At 33.6% G+C, this 23,836-nt stretch overlaps 2 protein-coding genes across 3 annotated transcripts; both read left to right on the top strand.

Moving 5' to 3' along the window:
• The first annotated feature begins 983 nt into the window (after positions 1 to 983).
• LOC115981086 (protein PHR1-LIKE 1-like) lies at positions 984 to 7,984 on the top strand. Of its 2 annotated transcripts, none has more exons than XM_031103271.1 (7): positions 984 to 1,294; positions 3,595 to 4,247; positions 4,701 to 4,937; positions 5,034 to 5,076; positions 5,341 to 5,398; positions 6,419 to 6,488; positions 7,143 to 7,984. In XM_031103271.1, the coding sequence occupies exons 2-7, from the start codon at positions 3,657 to 3,659 to the stop codon at positions 7,485 to 7,487; spliced, it is 1,344 nt and encodes a 447-aa protein (XP_030959131.1). In that variant the 5' UTR covers positions 984 to 1,294; positions 3,595 to 3,656; the 3' UTR covers positions 7,488 to 7,984. The 2 variants fall into 2 exon arrangements, with proteins under 2 accessions (XP_030959131.1, XP_030959132.1); XM_031103272.1 differs by having other exon boundaries at positions 3,687 to 4,247.
• A 4,022-nt stretch (positions 7,985 to 12,006) lies between these two features.
• Positions 12,007 to 23,152, top strand: LOC115981100 (peroxisome biogenesis protein 12). The gene is made up of 10 exons (XM_031103286.1): positions 12,007 to 12,349; positions 12,425 to 12,530; positions 14,148 to 14,296; positions 16,906 to 17,152; positions 17,831 to 17,940; positions 18,968 to 19,042; positions 19,904 to 19,990; positions 20,765 to 20,851; positions 21,046 to 21,183; positions 22,697 to 23,152. The coding sequence occupies exons 1-10, from the start codon at positions 12,242 to 12,244 to the stop codon at positions 22,766 to 22,768; spliced, it is 1,179 nt and encodes a 392-aa protein (XP_030959146.1). The 5' UTR covers positions 12,007 to 12,241; the 3' UTR covers positions 22,769 to 23,152.
• The last annotated feature ends 684 nt before the right edge of the window (positions 23,153 to 23,836 follow it).

The following is a 23,836-nucleotide window of genomic DNA, read 5'->3' on the forward strand; positions in this document are numbered from 1 at the left end:
TTTTTAAAATTTTTGATAGAGACAATAAATTTTATAGCAAAAAAAAATACAACTTGAAACTTCCCGGAACCAAGACTGAAATTTCTTGAGAAACCTTTTTTTTTTTTTTTTTTTTTAGAGAAAAATTTCTTGAGAAACTTAAATCTATTGAACACAAGTACTACTTAATTAACCTAACATATATAACAAAACTTATAATGGGAGATAATATAAATATAAATACTAAATATGAAAACTAGGAATATACTCTAGGAATTTTTTCTCCTCCTATTATAGAAGATTAAGGAAAGTAAAGCTGTTGTTTCTATTAATGCTAAGTTACAGGTCGGCAGTAAACTAGTTGACCAAATTTGGATAATATCAAAGAAGAAGAACCCTTGTGGACTTCGTAAAACCCCATAAAAAAAATTTAAAAATTTAAAAAATAATTAAGCCTACGTGGCATGGACCCACCTTTCAAAATCCAAAAAAGCCTCCTATCAAAAAAAAAAAAAAAAATCTAAAAAAGCCACCATCCAAAAAACTTATCACACACTTTTCATATACACAAGTAGTCATCAGATAAAAAAAGATATTCAGTATTGGCTTGTGAGTGTATTCCCTTATTTCATCTCCTTTTCTAAATATGTGTGTATTTTTCAAATAAAAAAAAATATTTAGTGTTGTCGAGTCATCCCACATCGATAAGATGTAATATTAAGAAGGTGTTTATCACTTGCTCCGCGACACTAATTGTTGCATACAGTTTTAGTATTGTCATGTGAGTATATTTTCTTATATCATTCTTTTCTCCTATACATGTGTGTGTTTCTCAAAAAAAAAAAAATTAGTCATCAAAACACCAAATCACACACAAAATGGACAGTCACAATTCAACACCCAAACTTGTAACCGCACGCAGCGTATCATTTCTCCCTATCCTATGAATGAATCACATTCATAAATAGTCATATAGAGAGAGAGAGAGAGAGAGAGAGAGAGAAAATAAGATATACAAAATAAAGCGAAATACGTTTTCTCTCTCCTCAGAGTGTGAGAAAGTGAGAGAGAGATTGGTTAAGTCAAGAAGACAAAGAAACCCCCATCATCGTATACATCTTATATTGTGTCTTATCAGAATATTTTTATTTCTTTCCATTCTCAAACTAGTTGCTTTTCCATTCCTTTCCTTTCTTCTGCCTTCGTTTCAGCTTTTTCAGCCGCCTCTTCTCTCTGCAACCATCGAGTCTTTTCGTTCAATTCCGAGCTTGTTGGATTCACAGAAGTTTACTGACCGACTTTCTCTCATTCCTTGGTGAGATTTCTCAATACCCACTTCTAGTTTTTGAGTCTTCTATGAATCTGTATGACTTTTTTTTGTTATTATTTTATTGTGAATAATTTGCAATATCCATTTCAAAATTCTGTTTTTTTCCTTCAAATTTTAGAATTCAGTGTGTTCCTTTCTTCCTGTTTTCAAATGGGTTTCCTTTAATTTTGAGATTTGAGTTTGAAGATATGTGGTATTGTGCTTCTCAATTTCTTCGCCTTTGTTGATTGGTTTTATGTGCTTCGCTCTTTAAAAAAAAAAAAATTTGTCTTTGAGTGAGACTTTCTTGGTTGGCTCGGTTGGACATGATTATGTGCTAAGTGTTGGATTTCAATATGGTTTTGAGCTTATGGTGTAAAAAAGCAAAATTGAGTTTTTGATGGTTGTTAGCCGCCGAACTACAGAAGAATTGTTTGATTTGTTTTAAATTTGCAATCTTTGTTACTGTTACTTTTCTTCACTTTTTAAAATATTTGAAAGTAATGATTGGGTTTGGATATGGTTTTTTTTTTTTTTTAAATGTTTGTGTATAAATCATAATACTTGTTGACTTGGATGGTTGATTTTGGTTGATTCAACACGATGGTTCTTACTCTTGCTCCGTGGCTTTGGGTTGATTCTGATCTGTAAAAAGTTATATCTATGCCTGAATTGGTAAAATTGTTGCCTTCAGCTAATTTTTTCTATTTCAATCATGAGTTTTGACTTTTTGCTAATTAAAGAACCTTAATTTTGCTAGTGGAGCTTTTTTCGATGATTATAAAGTTTCTAAGCTTAAATTTGTATTAGAGGGTCCAGTTTTATGTTGGAACTAGTTTAAAGCTCATCTCAGGCCTGGGGATAATGAATAGTAAGAGTAAGAGTACTGTGATCCATACTTAACTGGAGAACCATACTACTTTTCAAGTTCATTACTAGTGAACTTTTTAGAGAGAGAGAGAGAGAGAGAGAGAGAGCATAATTTGAGCAATTTTCAGGCGGCCCATATGAAGAGAAACAAAAACCATACATTGGTGAATTGTCGGAAGAGATCTCGTGAAAAGAAATTATGAAAAGATAGAATTGTACATTCATTATTTGTCATTAAGGACGTGCAATGAAAAAGGTGGTGAGAGATGCAGTATGAGGTACATAGCAAAGATTTTGAGCTGTGTGCTAAAGTCTGTATGACTTTAATACTGTACTTACAAGGTCCAAACTTCATTTTGTATCCACTCAGTTTTTCTCACAAGACAACACTCTTGTTGTGTTTGGATGAGATCAAAGCAATCATTTGCAATGGTTATGGTTTCACATAATTTGTCATTTATCTTTTGTTGTACATCCATGGCCTAGTGACTGCTTTTCTACGTACATGGGTAGTCTAGAATATGTATGGTGTGATAACTTGCCAGTTAGCTCCAGCTCAAACAGCACGTTCTCCCCACATAAGGGTTGAGGGTTGGGTCATGTGTTCAACACCTATTTAGGTGCCTGTGTAAACTTTCCAAATAAATAAAAAATGTATGGTGATAATTTTTAAATCCCTCTTTAGATGTTAATATAAAGTTTCTCTTCTATATTACTTATATGAAGCTTTTGCTTTGGATTAGAACCACTGAACCGAAAAGCAATAAAGCTCCTACCACATTGTACTCCAAATGATGTTTTGTGCTACATGTGTCCCGAAGTTTACAATTTGAAAATTCTATAATAAAGTATTTCACTTATTCTTCATGTAAAATTGTAACGTATGTCTTGGTGGTATGAAAGTACAATTATATGTGTTTTCAAAATTTTGGTAATGTTTAGGACTCTAATGACTTAGCCATCTTTTGAACACTTTTCTGGTTGATTCTTAGTTGAAATTTATTTTTGCATTTTTTTTCCCCTGCAAACATATCTACGAGATTAAAATGTCATTTGGACTCATTTTTGCACCCTCTGATGTTTTATATATTGTGTTCATAAGAGCTCTGAATGTGGAATTTGTTGTTCAAGTTACCTTCCTATTTCCTGGTTTTGTAAATGCATTGTTATAAAATTTAAATTCTTTGAATGGTAAAGCCTTGAGAATGACTTTATGCATGTTGTTTCTTTAAGTGTGGTAAATACTTCCCTCTATTAAGATTTCTCAGCATAGAGCAATTTTGATTGTGTGGTATTACAATTTTATTGATGGCTTTTCTGCATTATTTTCTTTTCACACACACTAAGAAATGCTCTTGAGTGGCAGTGAACTTAAGAACTAGCAAAAGTGGCTTAAGAAATTTTTACCGTGCTTATTATTCCCATTTTGTTGGCAGTGAATTAAGCTTGTAGGAGTAGTTCAAATCAGAAAGCTGGCACTCTCAATGCATAAACAATAATGAACATGCACCCTGCTTTATCTGTTCAGAGATCAGGTGACAAGCAGCTGAGAGACATGGGGGCTGGAGCTATGTCTTCATCTTTTCCAGTTTTTGCTTCCCCTCTTGATGACAAGTATTCCAAATATCCAGATTCTTTTCAGGTTTCCTCAGGAAGGGAACCAGTCACAAATTCCATTTCAACACAAGCTTCTGCATTAGTGTCCAACGGCAATATTGATGGGCGCTTGTTGACACCATCTCCTGGATGGCTACCCCAAAATTCTCCATTTATATCTCAGTCATCAACTGATGGAGCATCATTTCCGCCTAACCATTCTTCCCATCAGGATTTGCAATCTCCAGTATTGATTAATCAATATGAAGGAAGACAGGATATCCCCTGGTATACAGATACACTTCAGGATTTCCCTGATTTTCCAGATAATGTCCATGTTCAGACTGGTCAGGTGGAAGGCACTACTGGTGTCATAACATCTGAGGACCATACAAGGAGAAATGATTGGCAGTGGGCTGATGGGTTAATTTCAGAGCTGGACCAGGACTGGAATGACCTCCCCGATGTTAATGTAATTGATCCCATATCAGAGGTTTGTACTTCAATTCACTAATATATGTACACAGTTGCCTTGATGTCTGAATAGGCCTGTCTAGCTCACATTAAATTATCTAGTGCATCTGGATTAAATTCATGCATTTGTTAGAATTGTGTGATTGAATGATTAAATTTACCATATCCCAATAGTTTAAGCTTTTGGGAGAATCGGTAATTTAATATGGTATTAGAGCAGGAGGTCCTGAATTCGATCACTATCTTCTCCACTCTACCTCCTATTTAAATTCCCACGTGTTGGGCCTCACCTATTAAAACGTAGTTTTGGCCCACAGGTGAGAGGGAGTGTTAGAATTATGTGGTTGAATGATTAAATTTACCATATCCCAATAGCTTAAGCTTTTGGGAGAATCTGTAATTTAACGGCCTTGATGCCTAGAAAATTAACAAAGTGCCTCTTGTTGATCCATCTTCTGATATCTTGATGCAGCAAACCCAGATCCACCAGCAGCCTCCTGTACCATCTGCAGAATTTCGCAGTGTTGCTAATACGTTGTCCACAGCACCTCCAACAAAGTCCCGAATGCGTTGGACGCCAGAACTTCACGAGGCCTTTGTGGAAGCTGTCAATCAGCTTGGTGGTAGTGAACATGCTACTCCAAAGGGTGTCAAAAATCTCATGAATGTTGAAGGCCTGACCATATATCATGTTAAAAGCCACTTGCAGGTGCTTAAAAATTTTACATTTTTTTTAAATTTGTTCCCTTTTGGAAGCCAGTTGTTTGTTGCATTGAATCATCTGCGATTTTTTTTTTTCTTTCAGAAATATCGAACAGCAAGACACAAACCAGAGTCATCATCGGAAGGTAATGATGGTTGCCTCCTTTTTTCTATTTTTTATGTTTCGTAGGCATGTTTGATGTTTAATCTGCAAGGGTTGTAAACATACCCTAAATTGTCTTTGATATTTACATTTTCTTATCTTTATCTTGTCAACTTATACTATGGTGTGGAAGAATAATTCGCCATTTATACAATCTTGTTAACCTATCTTTCCAGGGTTCTCAATATATATAAGTAGAGTGCAGTAAGATTATTAGTTGAAACTGTTCTTTTTATTTTGTATGCAGGAACTTCAGAGAAAAAATTTACTTCTATTGAAGAAGCAAAATCTGCAGACATAAAAACGTAAGCATTTCATTGTACCTATAATTCCAGAATATATTCATACTATATTACTATTGTCTCTCTTTGTATTTATATTTTCCTTTTGAGGATGAATACTGTATCTATGCTAGCATGTCTTCACTTTTAAACCGTGCAACTTCAAGTGTTATAGCTTGTTGACTTCCCTATTTATCATATATCAATGACTTGCATCATCTCACTACTTTGTGATGGAACAATTTCAATCCTTCAAGGCAAAGATGTTAAAAAATAATTAGATTTCTAGATTTTGTAGAATTATTAATTTATTATTGACTATGGAGGGGAGTAACAGTGCAAATTATTTTTCTTTCTCATTTCATTATCTTTATGAATATATTTTGTCATGGTTGTTATAGTCCATTTGCTTTGCTTGTCACCATATGGTAACTTTTATGCTAAACTTCCTTACAGATTTAGTAGTTGTGTTTTTTTTCATTATCCTGTCTTAGTGTGAGTACTATTGATAAAATAATAAGTTATACTCCTGCAGTTTCTGACTTCAGTACAGGTAAGTTATCTAATTGTTTTGCAAAGAAGCCAGAAAGTAAGACAATCATGAGAACCTTGATTATAGCTGGCTTCCCCACAACATGGCGAATTAGCCTATTTGTTGAAGTAATGCACACATGGGTGGATGTGACTTGTGAGTATTGCATCAACAGGTGTCTGACATATAAATTCCCTGATAGGAGACCCGTTCCCACTTAGGATATAGGACAGGACATCTGTAATCTTATGAAGGGAATTTTTTCGATTGGTATCCAAAGTAAAGAAAGTATTGAATCGTGAGTATTGTATCAAATAGGTTTTGATTGGAACTTGCTAAACAATAATTTGTTCCATTTTCCTTTGGTTCGCTAGAGACATTTCTTTTTTGAGTTATCAGGAATGCCACTGTCCTGTTAGGCTCTGTAGAATTGGAATCCATAATTAAGTTGTAGCTCTCCAAATTTCTCCTTCAAATGTTCTATTTGATTTACTTCTGATTTTTTATCACAGGACTATGGGAATCACAGAAGCATTGAGGTTGCAGATGGAACTTCAGAAGCGGCTTCATGAACAGTTAGAGGTAGACAGTTTGTTGCAGAACTCTACTTTCTCCTACTTTGGTTGAGCTGCTGTCTGAACAAAATGCTATAGGCCTATATGAAGTGTTGATATATTGTCTACCTTATATGTTTAAAGTTGGTTGTTAAAGATTCACTTAGGATATTCATAATATAAAAATTTGATAACCCATATAAATATCTTTTTATTCTAGGAATTTAAAACATAATTTTTAAAAAAGTATTTCACAAGGTCTTCATGATGAGGATTTTTTTATTTATTTTTTTATTTCAGTAGTTGAGAACCTTTGGTCTGTTCAACCGTTAAAGTAAATGTTGAGTTGCAACTTGCAAGGAACATGAGAGTCATGGTGTAGCACCATTTGCTTATTGTATATATTGAAGCAATGCAATTTCCAATCATGTTGTTACTTTAATTGTTTTCTTACCAATATACTCAACTTAGAATACAATTATTGTGCTTGTTTGATTTGAATTTATAACTGCTCCTCTCCTCTTCCATCACCTTCTTTCTAGCTATGATGCTATCTATTGCAATTAGAAGTCGGTAGCCTTAATGTTTTGTGAGAAATGTACATTAAAATGGACAGGAAAAAGGAGGGAGAGAGCTATAGTTTTTAACATGTTCTGACATGTTAGTTATTATGTTCCCACAGATTCAAAAAAAGTTGCAGTTGCAAATTGAACGACAGGGGCAGTATCTTCAAGAGATGTTTGAGACACACAAAAAGATTGAACATGGAAAAAGTAAGACATCCACATCTGCCCTGGATGATCCTTCTGTTCCGCTATCAAATGCCGTTGCAGATGTCAAAGCAGAAACCTTAAAATTGGATCAACCCAAAGCAGGAATTGGAGCTAGTAACGCCAACCCCACACCTGAAGAAGGTTTTTGGAACATAAGTCAGGAACAAAGGGCACATGAACCAGTTGATGGTGAGTCTAATGCTTCACCGACAAAACGAGCAAGGACAGAACAAACAGGCAACATCATTGACTAAATCTGCATCTGATTAAAATCCTTTAGACATTTGCTTTCTCTTTAGCTGTAGGCCTGGATAGAAAATATATGCGCAATAGGATGGAATGCGCCATATGAAACCAGTAGATGTTTTGGAGCTTTAGGCATTATTCTTCCTTTGTGTAGCATTTCATGTTTGCTTCATTTAGCGAAGATACAAAGTTCCAGTTTGGATGATCTAGTTTTCTAGTTATCTTGTTCTGTCCCCAGCAAAGGGCTGAACGCATTGGAAAATGGAACTTAAAAAATTTGGATTTCCTGTAAATGTATCTATCATTAAAAAAAAAAAAATCTGCTGCATATCCTGTTGGAATGCTTATTAGTAGGAACTTGTAGGAATATGGCACTATCGAGCAACGTTTTACCTGAACCATGATAGTCATTATGTATATTTTCTTTCAACAAAGTGTAAATTATGTGATCTTCATTTGTATATCTCTAGAGCACATGCTTTATTCTAGCTTTAAGTTACATGTAGAGATACTAATTCCCACTACAAGATGTATTTGGTTGTGCTTTCATTTGAAACGACAACCCTTGGAGGTTGAAGTAGGCACCTGGAATTCTGAGTAGGAAGTAAAGTGGTACGAGCAACATGTTGATCTGGATGATGATGGCAGCCTAGTCTAACAAGTCAGAAAGCTTTACACAGATGAAACAGCATATGGGTAGGTAAATTGGTGCTACAATTTTGATCACCACATTAATTCTGAGAATACTCATGAATGAGCTTGTATGTACAAAAAAAAAAAAAAAAAAAAAAAAAAACAATAAATCTAGTGACACAATTTCTCATAAGTGACATTGTATAACTTTTTGGTCGCGTGTTGCTCGTACATAAGGGGCACGTAGTACACTGATTGCAACCTCAGAATATAGAAATTTTTTACTCTCTTTCCTTGAATGTATGCCTTTTTGTGTGTTCTATTTGTCTCGCTCCAAATATCTTTTCAGCTTATATAACAAGTAATTCATTTTTGTTGTCAACGATGCTACTGTGTTTGGATTGATAAGAAATTCGCATTCGGTGTATTTTTTGGAAGCAAATGGATTGTCTTTATTTATTTATTTATTTTGATGGGAAAATGGGTTGTCTTTATTGATTCTTTTATGTTCCATCTTTTTATTATGCACACAAAATAGCACGCTATGTCGCTATCTTAGATTTTGACATTGGGAATCACACCACTATTCGCTATGACCATATTGTATAAAAATGGGATTTATGATACTTTTAACTGAAATTTATGACTGCCAAGATAGTTTGGCCCTCAATTGCTTTCTTTATTTGCTAAGGGTAAATTGAGAGAGAGAGAGAGAGGAGATTCTTAAGTGATGTTCAGCTCACACATTTTTTTTTTTTTTTTGGCTCTACTTGGTTGGGTGGATTTAAAAAAAGATGAAAAAGAGAGTACAAAAAAAGAGAGAAAAAATGATTTTTATGAGTATTTGGTTGGAGAGATGAGGAGTTTATGATATTTGGTTGGAGAAAAAATGCGATCTCTCCAATTTGGTGAGAGAACACGGGTGACATGCTTTGGTTGGTTCCAATTATATATTTTTTTCCACACTGAATTTCACTATAACGTTCAAATACACGCCCGGCCACACATCCACTACAATTCCCTCATCTTCTTCTTTATTTTTTCAACACACTATTTTGCTTGTACCCAGTGGAATATTGGGACGTGTAGCTCAAGCATGTATACCTTGATGGAATAAAATAATATTATACTATTTTGCTTCTTTTTTCTTTTTTTCTTTTTTTTTTTTTTATAAAAAACTATTGTTATATTAAAAATATATCATAAGAAAGAAAATTAAATTAATATAATGTGTGTTGTGTGAATTTCTATAAATTGATTTTAATTAATATAAGTAATATTTTCTTTTTATTTAATAAATACAAATAAATTATTTTTCACATATTATGGAATAAGGGCATAAGAATAAATTTATAAAACTTAATTTTCTACTCTCCTACCTTTCTTCTTAACCAAACAAATGAATTTTTCATCCTTCCAACCAAACACATATGAGGGAAAATTAAATCTTTTCTATCTTTCCACCATTATCTATCTTCTTGCTTTTCAATTTTCCCAACCAAACGAGCCCTTAAGATCCGTTTGGTAGGGGTGAAATAGAGAGGATAGAAAATAAATAAGAGAAAATAGGAGTGACAAATGATTTTGAGGTTGTTTGGTTGGAGGTAAAAAGTTGGAAGGAATTTTGGTTGGGCTAGGTGTTTTGTTCCTGGGCCCACTAAAATAATTTATCTCTAATATGGAGAGAAAACACCAGTGACAAAGTTGTAACTGTGAAGTTATACATTTGTCTCATCTTTCTGTTGGACAACTCATCTCTTTCTTTCCATTCTTTCTCTTATTTCTTTCTCATTCTTTTCCTCTTTTTGTGCTTGTTCTTTTCTAGTTTCATGCTCTCTCTCTCTCTCTCTCTCTCTCTCTCTCTTTTCTTTTTCTTTTTTAATTTTTAATTTTTAATTTACTTTGTAACTTTTTTCTTCCTTGTTTGTTTTCTTTCTGCTTTTTGCTAGTTCAGTACCACCTCATCTCTGTGCTCTTTTTTTCTCTATTGTTTTATAAAAAAAATGTAATAAATATAATAATAAAGAAAAAATATATATAATAGGTATAACGTTATAATTTTTTAAAATGTTATTTTATTAATTTTAGTTGATAAATAAATAAGTAATATTTCATTACAAAGAAAAGTATTTCTTATATATAATGAAATAAGTACATAAGAGTAAATTTAGACAAACCACATTTTCCATCTCTCCACTTTTCCACTTCCCTAACTAAACAAAAATGGTCATGCTAACGGGTGCACTTAGGGCAATGATTAACAACTCATTTTAGGAAAAATTTGACACTACTTTTTTGAGAAATGGAAAAAGCTGTCAAAACATTAATTGTTTTTTTTTTTTTTTTTATAAAACTTTCTTTAAATGGATTATTAACCATTGCCCAAGGGCATTTGTTAGCATTTCCCAATCAAAAATAAGGGAAAATAAGATCTTTACTCTTATACCCTTATTATATTAAAAAAAAAGTAATAAATTATATTTTTATTAAAAAAAGTTGTGTATGGATGGGCACTTCAAAAAAAAAAAAAAAAAAAGAGTATAAGAACCCAAAATAGATGTGGGAAAAAAAATCCATTAAAAAAAATGAGGGAAACAGATGAACCAAAAAAAAAAAAAAAAACGAATGAGATTGTTCATGGTTGGGAGAATAATAAGAAAATCAAAGAAGAAAAAGGACAACAACCAAAGAAAACAGATGAAAAAAAATTAAATTTATAAATATGATAAATGATTCAACTATTCAAGTGAACGTTGCACAGTGAAAAAACCATAGAAGAAAAAGGACAAAAAAAAAAAAAAAAAACCAATGAGAAGTTGCATAGTGTAGGACATTTTTGTCCAAATTACTCGCGTACCAATTTTCTCACCATTTTGGAGAGATTACATTTTGTTGTGCTCCGGATAAAAACAATTGGATTCCACCAATTTTCCTCTTTATTTTCTTATCTAACCAAACACTCAATAATACTATTTACTCTCTCATTTTTCCATTTTCCTTAAAATCACCCCAAACAAACATGCCTTTAAACTAGATGACACGATATCATTAGAAAATCCCCATACTTAGCACTATTTTATAAACTAAGAAAATTGAATTTTGGGTGCAATAATTTGAAATCCTAAACAAGGCCATCCAACTACTTCTTTTCATTTATCCAAAAAAAAAAAAACACACGGAGTTGGGCTTGTTGCTCAAAATTCCTCAAAATTGGGCTCATGACACATAATTCTCTTCAATTCCCAAGGTGGGCTCAAAACCCATACTTTTCGACCCACGTAATTTCTTCACTTCACGGAGTGGGCTTAGCCGACACCATGTGATGAGTTCATGCCTCGTGGGTTGTGCTTGTAAGCACACGTCAAACATGTTTTTCTTTTTTCTTTTTTTCTTTTTCTTGTCTCTTTCTAATAGAACCTTTCCCAATAAAACCCAAACTATTTACAAAAAGAAAATGAGTTTGGAGGAAAATTACCCAATTATAAGGTTTTTTTTTTTTTTGATAGGTACCCATTTGCACTAAATAATGAAAGCCCACACATATTCCTTGAAGACCCAAGTCCAAATGGATAAGAACTATAGTTGGTCCACAAAAACTACCATATATCATGATACCAAAGTCCACTTGTCCAAAATCATTGATGATTCCTCTCAAAAAAAAAAAAAAAAAAATCATTGATGATTTATTTATTTATATTATAAATACAAATACAATACCCAAAATTATTAGTAGACAAAAGAGTTTACCAGTCTAATCCATTATTTATTTGGATGAGAATGGTTTGATGGGTTTTGATTAGGAAAGAATGATATATTAGTAATTAGCAAAAGTAAGTAAACATAAAGATAGTGTTTGGGAGTGGGCCCAATATTAAAATGAGCATTCAGAAGCGAGTACATTCTGATAGTACATGTTATTTATAAACCGCCCGGTCCCCGATTAGGAATAGGAGGAGTAGGAGGCTAGGAGCATTGCCTAATGATACATACATAAAATAAAGCAAACAAAACTCATTATCATCCATCCTTTCCGAGCTTCAGAATTATTTAGAAGATAAGACTTTTTAATAAGAAGTGTAAAACCAAAAACCAAAACCAAAACCAAAGAGAGAGAGAGCGAGTATCGAGGATGTTGTTTCAAGTAGGAGGGCAAGGGAGCCGGCCGACCTTCTTCGAGATGTCGGCGGCTCAGCAGCTCCCAGCCAGCCTCCGCGCCGCTCTCACCTATTCTTTCGGCGTAACTCTCTTCTCTTCTCTTCTCTTTCATTTCTGATTATTATGTATATATGGTTATTTAATTGTAGAACTACAGGTATTGGCTTTAAGAAGACCGATGTTCCACAGGGTTTTAGACTATGAAGATGAATTCTTTGCTTTCCTCATGCTCATTCTCGAAACTCACAGTTTACGCACCACAGGTTTCAGCTTTCCCCTTTTCCAACCCCACCCCCCTTTTTGCTTGTTTTCCATAAATATATATATTTATTTTTTTTGATGAATTCACTATCAATAACTACATGCTACTGAATATTATTGCTTTTCTAGAATATATAATATGCAGAGTTGTATAGGTGTTTTGGTTGCCAATGCCAACCTTTGTCCTATAGTTGTATACAATTTGGATAAGGCATATGGAGAAATATCTAAGATAAAAGCATTACAAGATTCGTGTACTTGTTTTGAGAGATGGGCTCCATTAATGCAATGCTATAATATGTGTATTGATGTTGTCAATTTTATCCCTAAGCTAAAAATCAAGAAGAATTTTGTTGGTATCAAATACCCCCAAACCCAAACCCAAACCCATGTCTCATTTTCCATTTTCCTAAAAGGGGGTCATTGAGGGCAATGGGCCTTATATTGAATGGCACTTCTTATACTTGTGAGAATAGTGTAAGGCCCATCAGTGTTTCTGTAAGTTACAAAGAAAGTTGTACCCAGTGCACGAAGCTCCCATTTTTGCAGGGTCTAAGAGAGGTGATTGGTAGGCAGCCTTACCTTATCCCTAATTTTATATGGAGAGCCAGTCCGAGGAGTTTTTGAAGGTGGCAATACTAGTTGAGAATACGTTATGATATTTTATTAACATTTATTTGATACTTACTTATCAAAAAACATTTTATTTGGAACTTGTATAACTTATTTTGAGTTTTAAGTACATGCGAAAGTTGAAATTTCTGGCTAGATTAGCTTAGATCCCACTTTCAGCTAGGATATGAGGGTTTAAGATATATGGTAGGGCTACTTTTCATTGTGTATCCCACTATAACCATTTGATCAAAAAGAACATTTTGTGAGTGTAGAGGATTTGGTTTGTATTTGTAGTGAATAATAAGGTTCTACATGTTATCAAGTGAGCAGCTATTATTGGCTATGTGAATTTGCCCCCTTAGTGCAGTAAAATATTATGCCATCTGTGAGGATAAGCAGAAAGAGGAGGGTGCAGGGGCTGTATGGGAGATGCTTGAAATAAAATTTTGAAAATAATGCATGGTGAATGTCTATATTGTAAGAATGTGATATGGGAGATGGTCTCTGGTCTCTGCATGTTTGGAGTTTGGAATGAGTGGTAAAGCTGCTTTTATGCAGCGGTAGCACTTAAATCTAATGAAGCAAGATGGAGGAAGGGACGTTTATTGTGAAAATTATAATATGTAATTCAATGTACATGTGAGATTGTTCTCATGAACCAGCCCTTTAGCCATGAGTCTTGCAGTACAATTGGCACTTCTTGGTATTTCCAACGGAGATGTCTGTTGAAATCTCCCCTCAGCCAACTATCGATTTATCCAAAAAGAAAAAGAAAAATGTAGATGTGAGATTGTTGATGATTGGAAGATAAAATTTTTATAAAGAGACTCCACATTTTGGTCCTAAGATCTGCTTATATTGCCCACCTTATATGCATTTTGAATCTCTAGTACAAAGTTTCTCATACCGCTGCAGCATTTTTGTGTATTTGATGTAGAGTTAGCCTGCTTTAAATCTTTACTTGAGACTCATTGCATATTTTTTTTTCTTTACCTAATTTTCAGATGCATCTTTTTCTGAATCTCTATATGGCTTACGGAGGAGAGCTGTGAAGATAAAAGTAAAGAAAGATGATGCTCGATTGATGTCAGGTGATGGGATTAATCACTCTGGGTTAGAGAAGCGCCAAAAAGTTCTTTCAGTTGTGTTTCTGGTACAATCATCTGCTTCTTTTTATTAATTTTGAAACTCCGGTAAACATTTCTTTTCATTCTGGAGCAGATAGTATTTGTGGCTTGCTTATCTATGTATTATTATTATAATTATTTTGATTGGTAAGTTACACACGCACACCCCCCCCCCCCCCCATTGAGTTTTGAATCCACCACCTCACTCTCCATCCATTTTTTGTGGGAGGAGGTACAATTTGAGTTAGATCTCATTGGCTTTGTCTTCTCTGCATTATTGTCTGAATTAGTAGTTAATAAAATTCTAAGTATGACCGGCATCGGAATTCTGCTATTTGGATGGCTGTGCCCCATTGTTTGATGTGGTGCATTTGGTGGGAGAGGAATAACCGGCATTTTGAGGATTTAGAGAGATCAAATTCAGATCTTAAACTCTTCTTCCTTAAGACTCTTCTAGATTGGGTTGCAATGTAAGGCTTTCATTATTTTTCTTCAGTCCATGGTTTCATGGACTTTTTTACTTTATGCACTTGATTTGTTTTTGTCCTTGATGTATACTTCCTGTATACTCATGTGACACCCTTCTTCTTTTTAATATATTTTTATTACTTATATAAAAAAAAATTAAAAAAAAAAAACTAATTAGAGAAGGAGAGGAGTGGATGAAGCTCATCAACATAATCCTGAAGCATACCCAATATGAGCTTTATCTAGTGGTGGAGCTAGGATTTCAGTTTAGGAGGGGGGCAATATTGGAAGCAAAATTAATCCCAAAAATATTAATTTGACATTAATAAAAGTAAAAAATATATAAAATAATGTAATCATTGTACAAAATGTACTATAATGTAAAGTATAATGTATTTTTCATACCTAAGTTAATTTATTGTTAAAAGTATAGAAATATACCTAGAAAGTCTTATATTATCTCATTGTTTTGATTGCCTCTAAAAAATTATGTAGAATTCAATGTTCTTCCTCTATTCTTTTAATTATTTACACAAAAACCTTATAGTAAAAACCTAAAATTTGAAACTATGAAGAGTCAAGATATTGAAGGAAAAAAGATTAGTGGAAGGATCAGGGCATTATAAATTAGACATAAATAATATGTGTGTTTGTGTTTGCGTGTGTGTAATTAACTAATTCTTTAAATTTAACCAGTTACTTTGAGTTTAAATGTCATGAGAAAAATGAATTTGATATGAAATTAAAAAGTGATGTGATATGGGAAAATTTGAATTTCAATTGTTGTGAAGTACCGTGGGTTAAGCTTGAAGGAAATATTTTGTTTATTTTTTTTAAGTATAAATTAACATCATATGTTTATCTCTTTTTTAAATTTTTAAATTTTTTTTATAACGTCTTTATCTTTTTGTCAAAGGGGACAAACTAAAGTCCTATTAATATTGTCTTTTTGAGTAGTACTGTTTTTCATGTACACCCCTAGTGTACTTGGTTTTTCTCTTTTAATACAATTCCATTATTTATCAAAAAAAGAAAAAAGAAAAAGTCTTTTTGAGTAAAAAGATAGAAAATCATTTTACTCCTTTGCATGAAATGTGTACATAGAATCCATTCCTACCTAACAGTGTGAGACCATTTTTTCACCTTGCATGACTTTGTTGAATTCCATGTACATGACCAAGCTGAACACAGAGATTTGGTATATTTGTGAAGCTTAAACTGGGATTGCTTACACTAATACAAAGGAGCTTTGAGTGAGGTCCCTTGGCTCCGCCTATGACTTCATCCATTCCTCTCTCTCTAATAGTAGGTGGTTTTTTTATTGGTAGGTTACACCACTTTGGTGGGTCTTGAACCCATGATCTCACCTTCCATTTTGCTCCTACAAGGGAAAGAAAGGCCAATTGAGCTAAAGCTGATGGGTGAAGATGTCTAACACAATAATGTTATGTGTTCATTTTCATGAAAGGCAAAAAAAAAAGGGGGGGAGGTGGTTGTGTGTGTGTAAAATATAGTGTTTGTGAGCTGTGAAAATGTGTATGCATGTATATATTTATAAAATAATTGGTAGTTATATGCACCTGATGTGTCTTGATTTCACAACCTCAACCTCCACCTTGCTCTACTATGCAAGGAAAGGCCATTTGAGCTAAAGCGCGTTGCCAAAGATATCTTATACAATCATGTTATGTGTTCATTTTTGTGAAAAGCAACAAAAATAATAAAAAGTAAAAGATAGTGTTTGTGGACCATGAGTGTGTATGTTAGACACAGTTTCTTGTGCTATTTCAATTTATTCTCACTTAGGCTATGTTTGGTTGGAGGGAAGACGGAAAGAAGGGAGGGAAGTGAAGAAAAATCCTTTGTTTGGTTGGAGAGAAATTGAGAGAGGGAATGAAAAATGGAGGGAATTATTTTCCATGGGACCCACCATTTATCTTTCCTTCCAAATTGGAAGGTAATGAGAAAAAAGAGAGAGTTGCACATGAGCCTCATCTCTTTCCCTTCTTTCCTACCTTGCAAACTGAACACAATGAAGGAAAACTATTCTCCTTTCCTTTTCCATGATCTTCCTCTCTCCTCTCCCCTCCCCCTCAGTTTTGCCAAACATGGTGTAAGAGCTGTAGGTAGATGAAGGGATAATGATTTGTGAAGTTAATATGTATAGGTTGTGCTGCCGTATTTTAAGTCAAAGTTGCATTCAATATACAATAAAGAAAGGGAAGCCAGGCTTCAAGCAAGTTTATGGGGACATGATGATGAAGGATTTGATGATACTGAGTATATAGGAGGGGAGGATTCTCTTGCTTCAAGCGGAAATTTGGAAGCAGAAGCATCAATTAGGACACGCTTGACAAAGAGGATTCAGAAAATTGTAGGCACCTGCTATCCATGGATACATGCTAGTAGTGAAGGTATATGTATGTTTCAATCTAGTTGTAGGTTTCTATTTGCAAAGCAATGCTGTTTGTCTGTTCTTCATTTAAGTGTATGTGTGTGTGTGTATATATATATATATATATGCTAGTAGTGAAGGTATGTGTATGTTTCAGTCTAGTTGTAGGTTTCTATTTGCAAAGCAATGCTGTTTGTCTGTCCTTCATTTAAGTGTGTGTGTATATATATATATCTATTAATACTGACCTTGGATTACACTATTAAATAAGTTTAATAATAAATAAACAAATTTTACCTATCAATTTTTTTATATTTTACATGTTCTTAAAATATGATTGTACATTATTTATGAAACTCTATGGCTTTCTCTTATATTATCTGTGAATTTCTAATAAGCGGAACTCTCTGACTTTCTCTTTGTCCTCAATTAGAAGTTAGATAATTGTCTCCTGCATAGGTAACAAACAAAAATTTGATGAATTGTATGTGTGTGATTAGTTTATGTTTTCCCTTACGCTAGCAAGTAAACTCATCATTAGTCTCATGATTAATGTTGTGGCATTTTTAATATATGATGTTATGTCTTCAGGGTGAGGCTACTGAATGTCCTTCAGTTGTACCTGACAATTCTCTCTAAGAACCTATGGTATAATCATCCATTATAATCTATTTTTCCTTTTTGGTGTGCAATGCAGGAGTATCTTTTGCTTATCAGCTGTTATATTTGTTGGATGCTACTGGATTCTATTCGTTAGGACTACATGCACTTGGGATTCAAGTTTGCCGAGCTACAGGGCAAGAGCTGGTATAATTTAGCAAGGTTTATTTGGAATATTTAGTGGGGAGTACATTTACATTTTTATATGAGAACCATAAATGGTAGCACAATCTGTTGGGGACCATGCCTCATGAAGGGGAGGTCACTAGATTGAATCTCCCCTTCCCCATCCTCTTGAGGCCAAAAGTTACCTTCAAAATAAAATTTACATTATTATATGAGCATACAATTTTCTGTCTGATTTGTCATGTATATTGCTATGGGCTATATATAATATATTGGTGTCAAATAGCTGACATGTAAGCCTGTCTCATTTGCTATTTGCTTATATAAATTGTCTTTAAAGTCGCTTAGAAACTGAACTGTTTAATATTGTATTTCTTTTAGTCATGAGCACATAGTGCAATAATCTCTCTTGCACCTTATCAAGCATGCAATAATTTATTGTCTTTATGCATATAAAGCGTGATAATAAATTACTATATTATGTTGAGTGTATAATAAAAAGGTCATGGGTAGATATGTGTGAATTATACTTATGTTGTTAATGGGTAGGTATTTGGATGTGGTTTTATTATTATTTTTATTTGGGATAAAAGTACATTTTTGTGTCAGCTAAACAAGTTAAGCATATGTCATCACTTCTTGCCCCAAACAATGAGTCAGTGACTTCATGATTATATTAAATGGAAGGGCAAAAATGTAGAATACAAATGCCATCATCCTTTAGATTACAGGTGATCCTGTTGTTAAGTTTTATTTATATATTATACTAATTAATGTTGTTAACCCTCATGACACTACTGTCATCTTTACTGAGAGAGAGACAGAAAGAGGGCCTTTGCCTTAACAAAAAATGAGGACATTGCTAACGGACTCAGAAGTTGCACTCATAAATATAGCCAATCATGTTCGTGATTTATTGTGTCGACATAATCTTTTGGATATTATAATTTGTATGATCAAAGAAGGATATATATATATATATATAATTTAAATATCTTGTTTTACATTTCTCAGTACTTTTGAATTCACTTTTTTGTTGTCAAGGTAGATGGATACTTCTTCTAGAATTTCAAAGATAAGAAGCCGTGAACGTGAAAGACTTCGTGGGCCACCATGGCTGAAGGTATAAAAGTCATTTGGTTAGTTTGGTTGGTAGCTTTTACTATATAGTTGCACAAAATAATACTACTGATAATTTAAGCCGCAGTAGTACATATACAAGTAGTGGCATATTAATATGTTTTACTTAATGAAAAGATTTTGACAAATTAATTTAAAATATAACTTAAAGGGTGATGAGTGGGCTTTTCAATGCTTAGGAGGAGTAGTTTGAATCTCCCCTTCTCCCTTTGGGGCCAAAACTTATAAAAAAGAAATGGCTATGAGAAATTAAATGCCACTGAGCTCTACCTCAAATAGAAATCTTTTCCTCTTGTAAGAGCAAGGTGGAGGGTGAGGTCATGGGTCAAGACCCACCAGGTGTGTATGTAACTTACCAATAAAAAAAGTGTTTCAAGTTCTTTGATGTGGTAGTGTCACTCTAGTTCAAGATTAGGTGATTGGTTTTGCTTAATAAGCCAGTCATGGTGATAACATCTTCAATGAAAAGCTTTCTATTATTCTCTTTCATGGTTGAATGCATTTGGATGATGTCATAATTGCTTTGCAAAAGAAGTTGCTTTGTACATACAGCTCTCTCATTCCTAATTGTATATATTGTTTGTATTTTGCCCGGTAAAATGCAAGTTACCTGTAAAATGTAAAAATATTGTTACACTCAAGCACTCGACCAGATTGTGTGAGTAAACTTTGAAAATTTGACCTAAGTTTGTAATCATACTATATCTTAATTTTTAATTGATTGTTTATTCTCTTTAGAGTTCACACAATTGGCTAATGTTAACCTAAGTCGAAATGTAAGATTTTCTATCATTTTTTGATTGATTGTTTATTCTCCCTGTTTTTGACATATTTTATGATACAGGCAGTACAGGGTGCACTGCTCAGCTGTATGTATACGGCACTTGATTATGCACAAACAGGATTAATTGCAGCAGTGTTCTTCTTTAAAGTGAGTCTGATTTACACATATGCAATGTTATGGCCTTGGGTAATTAATAGTTATTTTTTTAAAATTCTTAATAATGCTGACTTTCATAATGCCTTCGTTCATACTAAGAAAAAGAAATGGTATTGATATGTTGTGTTGTCATTATTATTATCATCATCTTGTCATCTGTTTTTTTATGCTCTCCTAATTGTAGGATTAGAAAACTTGGAAAAGGAGAGGAATTGAATAGGAAAAAGAGTTAATTGGGAGAAAATCATGGAGTTTTCTGAACCATGTTTTTACTTACATTAATTGAAAACTTTAAACAGACAAAACATAAGATCCCCCCCCCCCCCTTCTCTTTTCTTTTGGGTGCAAAGCCCATCAAGAATTTAAAGAATATTCAGAAAAAGAATGGATGTATGAGTGTAATAGTCCAAAATTCTTTCTGTTTGCTTGAAATTGGCATTCTTGCAGAATGTTAGTTATATAATTCTGGCATTAAAATTTTTCCTTTGTATTTTGGGTTTGCTCTCTGAATTTGAAATGCACATGACACTTCATAATATTCTGTCATGTTCCTCTTTCAGACATTATTCTTTTCTGAACTGCCTAAATCTCTTATCTGTTAGGGTTCATTATTATATCTTGAAAGCAGATAACTACTCTTTTGCTTCTGAACTTTAGATCTTTTTATGATCCTATTCTTATCTCTTTATTATATTGATTGTCATTTAATATTTTATTTATAAAACATCAATTGACAAATACTTCATTGATGTTGATTACTAATAGATGATGGAATGGTGGTACCAATCTGCTGAGGAGAGAATGTCAGCTCCAACTGTGTACCCCCCACCACCTCCTCCTCCTCCACCAAAGGTGAAGAAAATTTTCAGTTTATCTTGGCTTACCCTGTTCTATGTGTGCACACATGTATATACCGGTGTATGGTGCCCAATACTATCAAATTGAAGTACATGGAGAAAGGGGAAAGATGTAATTGAATTGAAGCAATTTTTGTTGTTGTTGCTATGTTGCTTAAATAGTTAAGTCAAATTTGCCATTACAAACAGGTTGCTGAAGAGGGTATTCCACTGCCACCTGACCGAACAATTTGTCCTTTGTGCTCACAGAAGCGTGCGAATCCATCTGTAGTTACAGTTTCAGGGTTTGTCTTCTGTTACGCATGCATATTTAAGTATGTTTCTCAGGTGAGGCCTCCAAACTCGTTGACTATTGACTTGAAAGATAAAAGTGATTGTTATGTTTTTTAGGGGAAGTATTCTAGAAGGGCTTGAGGCATGAAAATTGTGTGAGAGGACAAGGTTAATATGTCACAGAACTGATTCATCACACCTAGGTTTTCTTTGTAGCTATTTCAATCTAGACTTTTAATAACTCTAGCCTCTATTATATGTAGAATAATCATATACTTAGTAGTAAACAAACAATTTTATATTAGTTTTTCTATAATTTACTTTTTATTTCTGAACCTTAGCATATATTTGGTTCATGTCAGCAAAGCTAATTTGTAATACCACATATGAATCTGTCTCTTCCATAGTTAATGTTATCCATGCAAGTCCTACTTCCTGTGTTATCACTTATCAGTTTCAAAAAAGCTTGGAACTTGAATGATAGAAGTGATTGTTATGTTTTTTAGGGGAAGTATTCTGGAAGGGCTCGAGGCATGAAAATTGTCTCAGAGGACAAGGTTAACATGTCACAGAACTGATTCATTGCATCTAGGTTTTCTTTGTAGCTATTTCAAAATAGACTTTTAATAACCCTAGCCTCTATTTATTGCAGAATAATCATATACTTAGTAGTGAACAAACAATTTTATATTTGTTTTTCTATAATTTACTTTGTATTTCTGAACCACAGCATATCTTTGGTTCATGTCAGCAAAGCTAATTTGTAATACCACATATGAATCTGTCTCTTCCATAGTTAATGTTCTCCATGCAAGTCCTACTTCCTGTGTTATCACTGATCAGTTTCAAAACAGCTTGGAAACCTGTTTGAATTTGAGGAAACCTGTTTCCATGTAGCACTGTGAATGTGTAGATTTGTTTTGTGCATCCTTACACTTCTATTCACCGAAGTAGTATTATATTAAGATCAAATCTGGTTTAAAGCTAGGAAATGCACCTGAAATATACACATATTTGAGAAAAATTTATGATTTTGTATTATCTTAGGTGGACTGTTTTGTAATTGTCATACATCCTTCCAGCTTGGTTATTCTACTCAATACTATTTTCCTTGGGGTCAAACTACACTTTGGTTCTCCAACAATGTTGGCCATTATAATTTCATCCCTATGCATTTAATTGTGTCAAATTCGTTCTCTACTTTCAAAATCAAGTCAATCTTATCCTTAATCAAGTAAACTTCTAAGGATAAAATTGACTTGAATTTGAAATTTGAGGGACAAATTTGACTTGATTTTGAAATTTGAGAGATGAAATTGACTCCAATTTATAGTTGAGGATCCTTGATTCTGAAAGTTGAAGGAAAACATTGACACAATAAAATGTATTAGGGCGAAATTGAAACTGTGACAAATGTATGAGGACCAAAATTATAGTTTGGTCTTTTATTGGGTGAAAAAATTGTCTATTTTAACCATTTTTAAAAAGTTTTTGCACTGGACAGTTTCATGGGTGAAAATATTGTCTCTTTTAACAAATTTGTTTTTTGGGCTTTTGTTCTTGGCAGTATAAACGGTGCCCAATCACATTAATGCCTGCAACTGGTGACCATATAAGGAGACTCTTTCATGATGTATAGAGAAACCCTGCTGGGAATCATGAGTTAAAGCGATACATTTCTATGCAAGAAGGATTCAATAATCAAGTCAAATACGAAGCAAAGAGGCTCAGCCACAAGTGGGGCCATGACAAGCAAACCAAAATAAGGTTCAGTTCAATTGTTGACTGGTGTTATATCTTACTCTTACCATTTTTTTTTTTTAGGGTTTTATCTATTTTATAAACATATTTCTTGTACTTTATCTCTTTAGGCAATATTAGATTAATGATTATATGAGTTGAGGTGTCAGGTGACATTCTTCGAGTCCACAGCCATTATCCATGTTTTAGAGTTAGATCATAGATGTGTAATGATTTGATATCTGTAACATAACGAGTTTGTATGAAAGAACTGTTGATGCAATATCAGTTCTCTTTTTTTTAAGGAAATCATCAAATTTTGTTCTTTTTTTTTTCTTTTTCTTTTTTTGTTTAAATTTTGTGTTGGTTCTATGTTATATTTAATGCCATATGAGGGTGTGTAAGTTGTCTTTTATCGCACATAATTCCACAACAGTTATAGAGAAGTGGGGATTACTTCTACAGTTTCGTTGCAATGATCTCTCCCTCTCTCTTCCTTGGTGCGTGTCTGTGGAGTGGGAGATTTTAGTAAGACCACCATTCTTTTTATATTTGCAATAGCTGAATTGCCTTGGCTGAAATAACGTTAACCATTCCTCACTCTATCACCTTGTGTCCTTATATGATGCATTTTGCATTTTCAATAGTGACCCTTGATGTATAGACTCTGAAAGAGTGTTACGCTGTATTTGGATAGTATGTGTGTTGGTGAACATTAGATATGCTAGTGGTGTGTGCGGATAGGAGGAAACGGAGAGAAGGGGGATATCACTATCTGCGGCTCCTGAAAGGGATCCTATTGAAAGATGAATGTAGTGGAATTCAAATCTAAGCATTGAACAAGGAGATTGTGCACATTGACTACTCATTCACAGTCACAGGTAATAGAAGATATTCATTGGGATGCATGGCATTCCGAATCAGTACTCGGTTAAATGATGGTTTCAACCCATCCTCAATATTCAGG

This window comes from Quercus lobata, chromosome 3, assembly GCF_001633185.2.
Source record: "Quercus lobata isolate SW786 chromosome 3, ValleyOak3.0 Primary Assembly, whole genome shotgun sequence".
Taxonomy (NCBI): domain Eukaryota; kingdom Viridiplantae; phylum Streptophyta; class Magnoliopsida; order Fagales; family Fagaceae; genus Quercus; species Quercus lobata.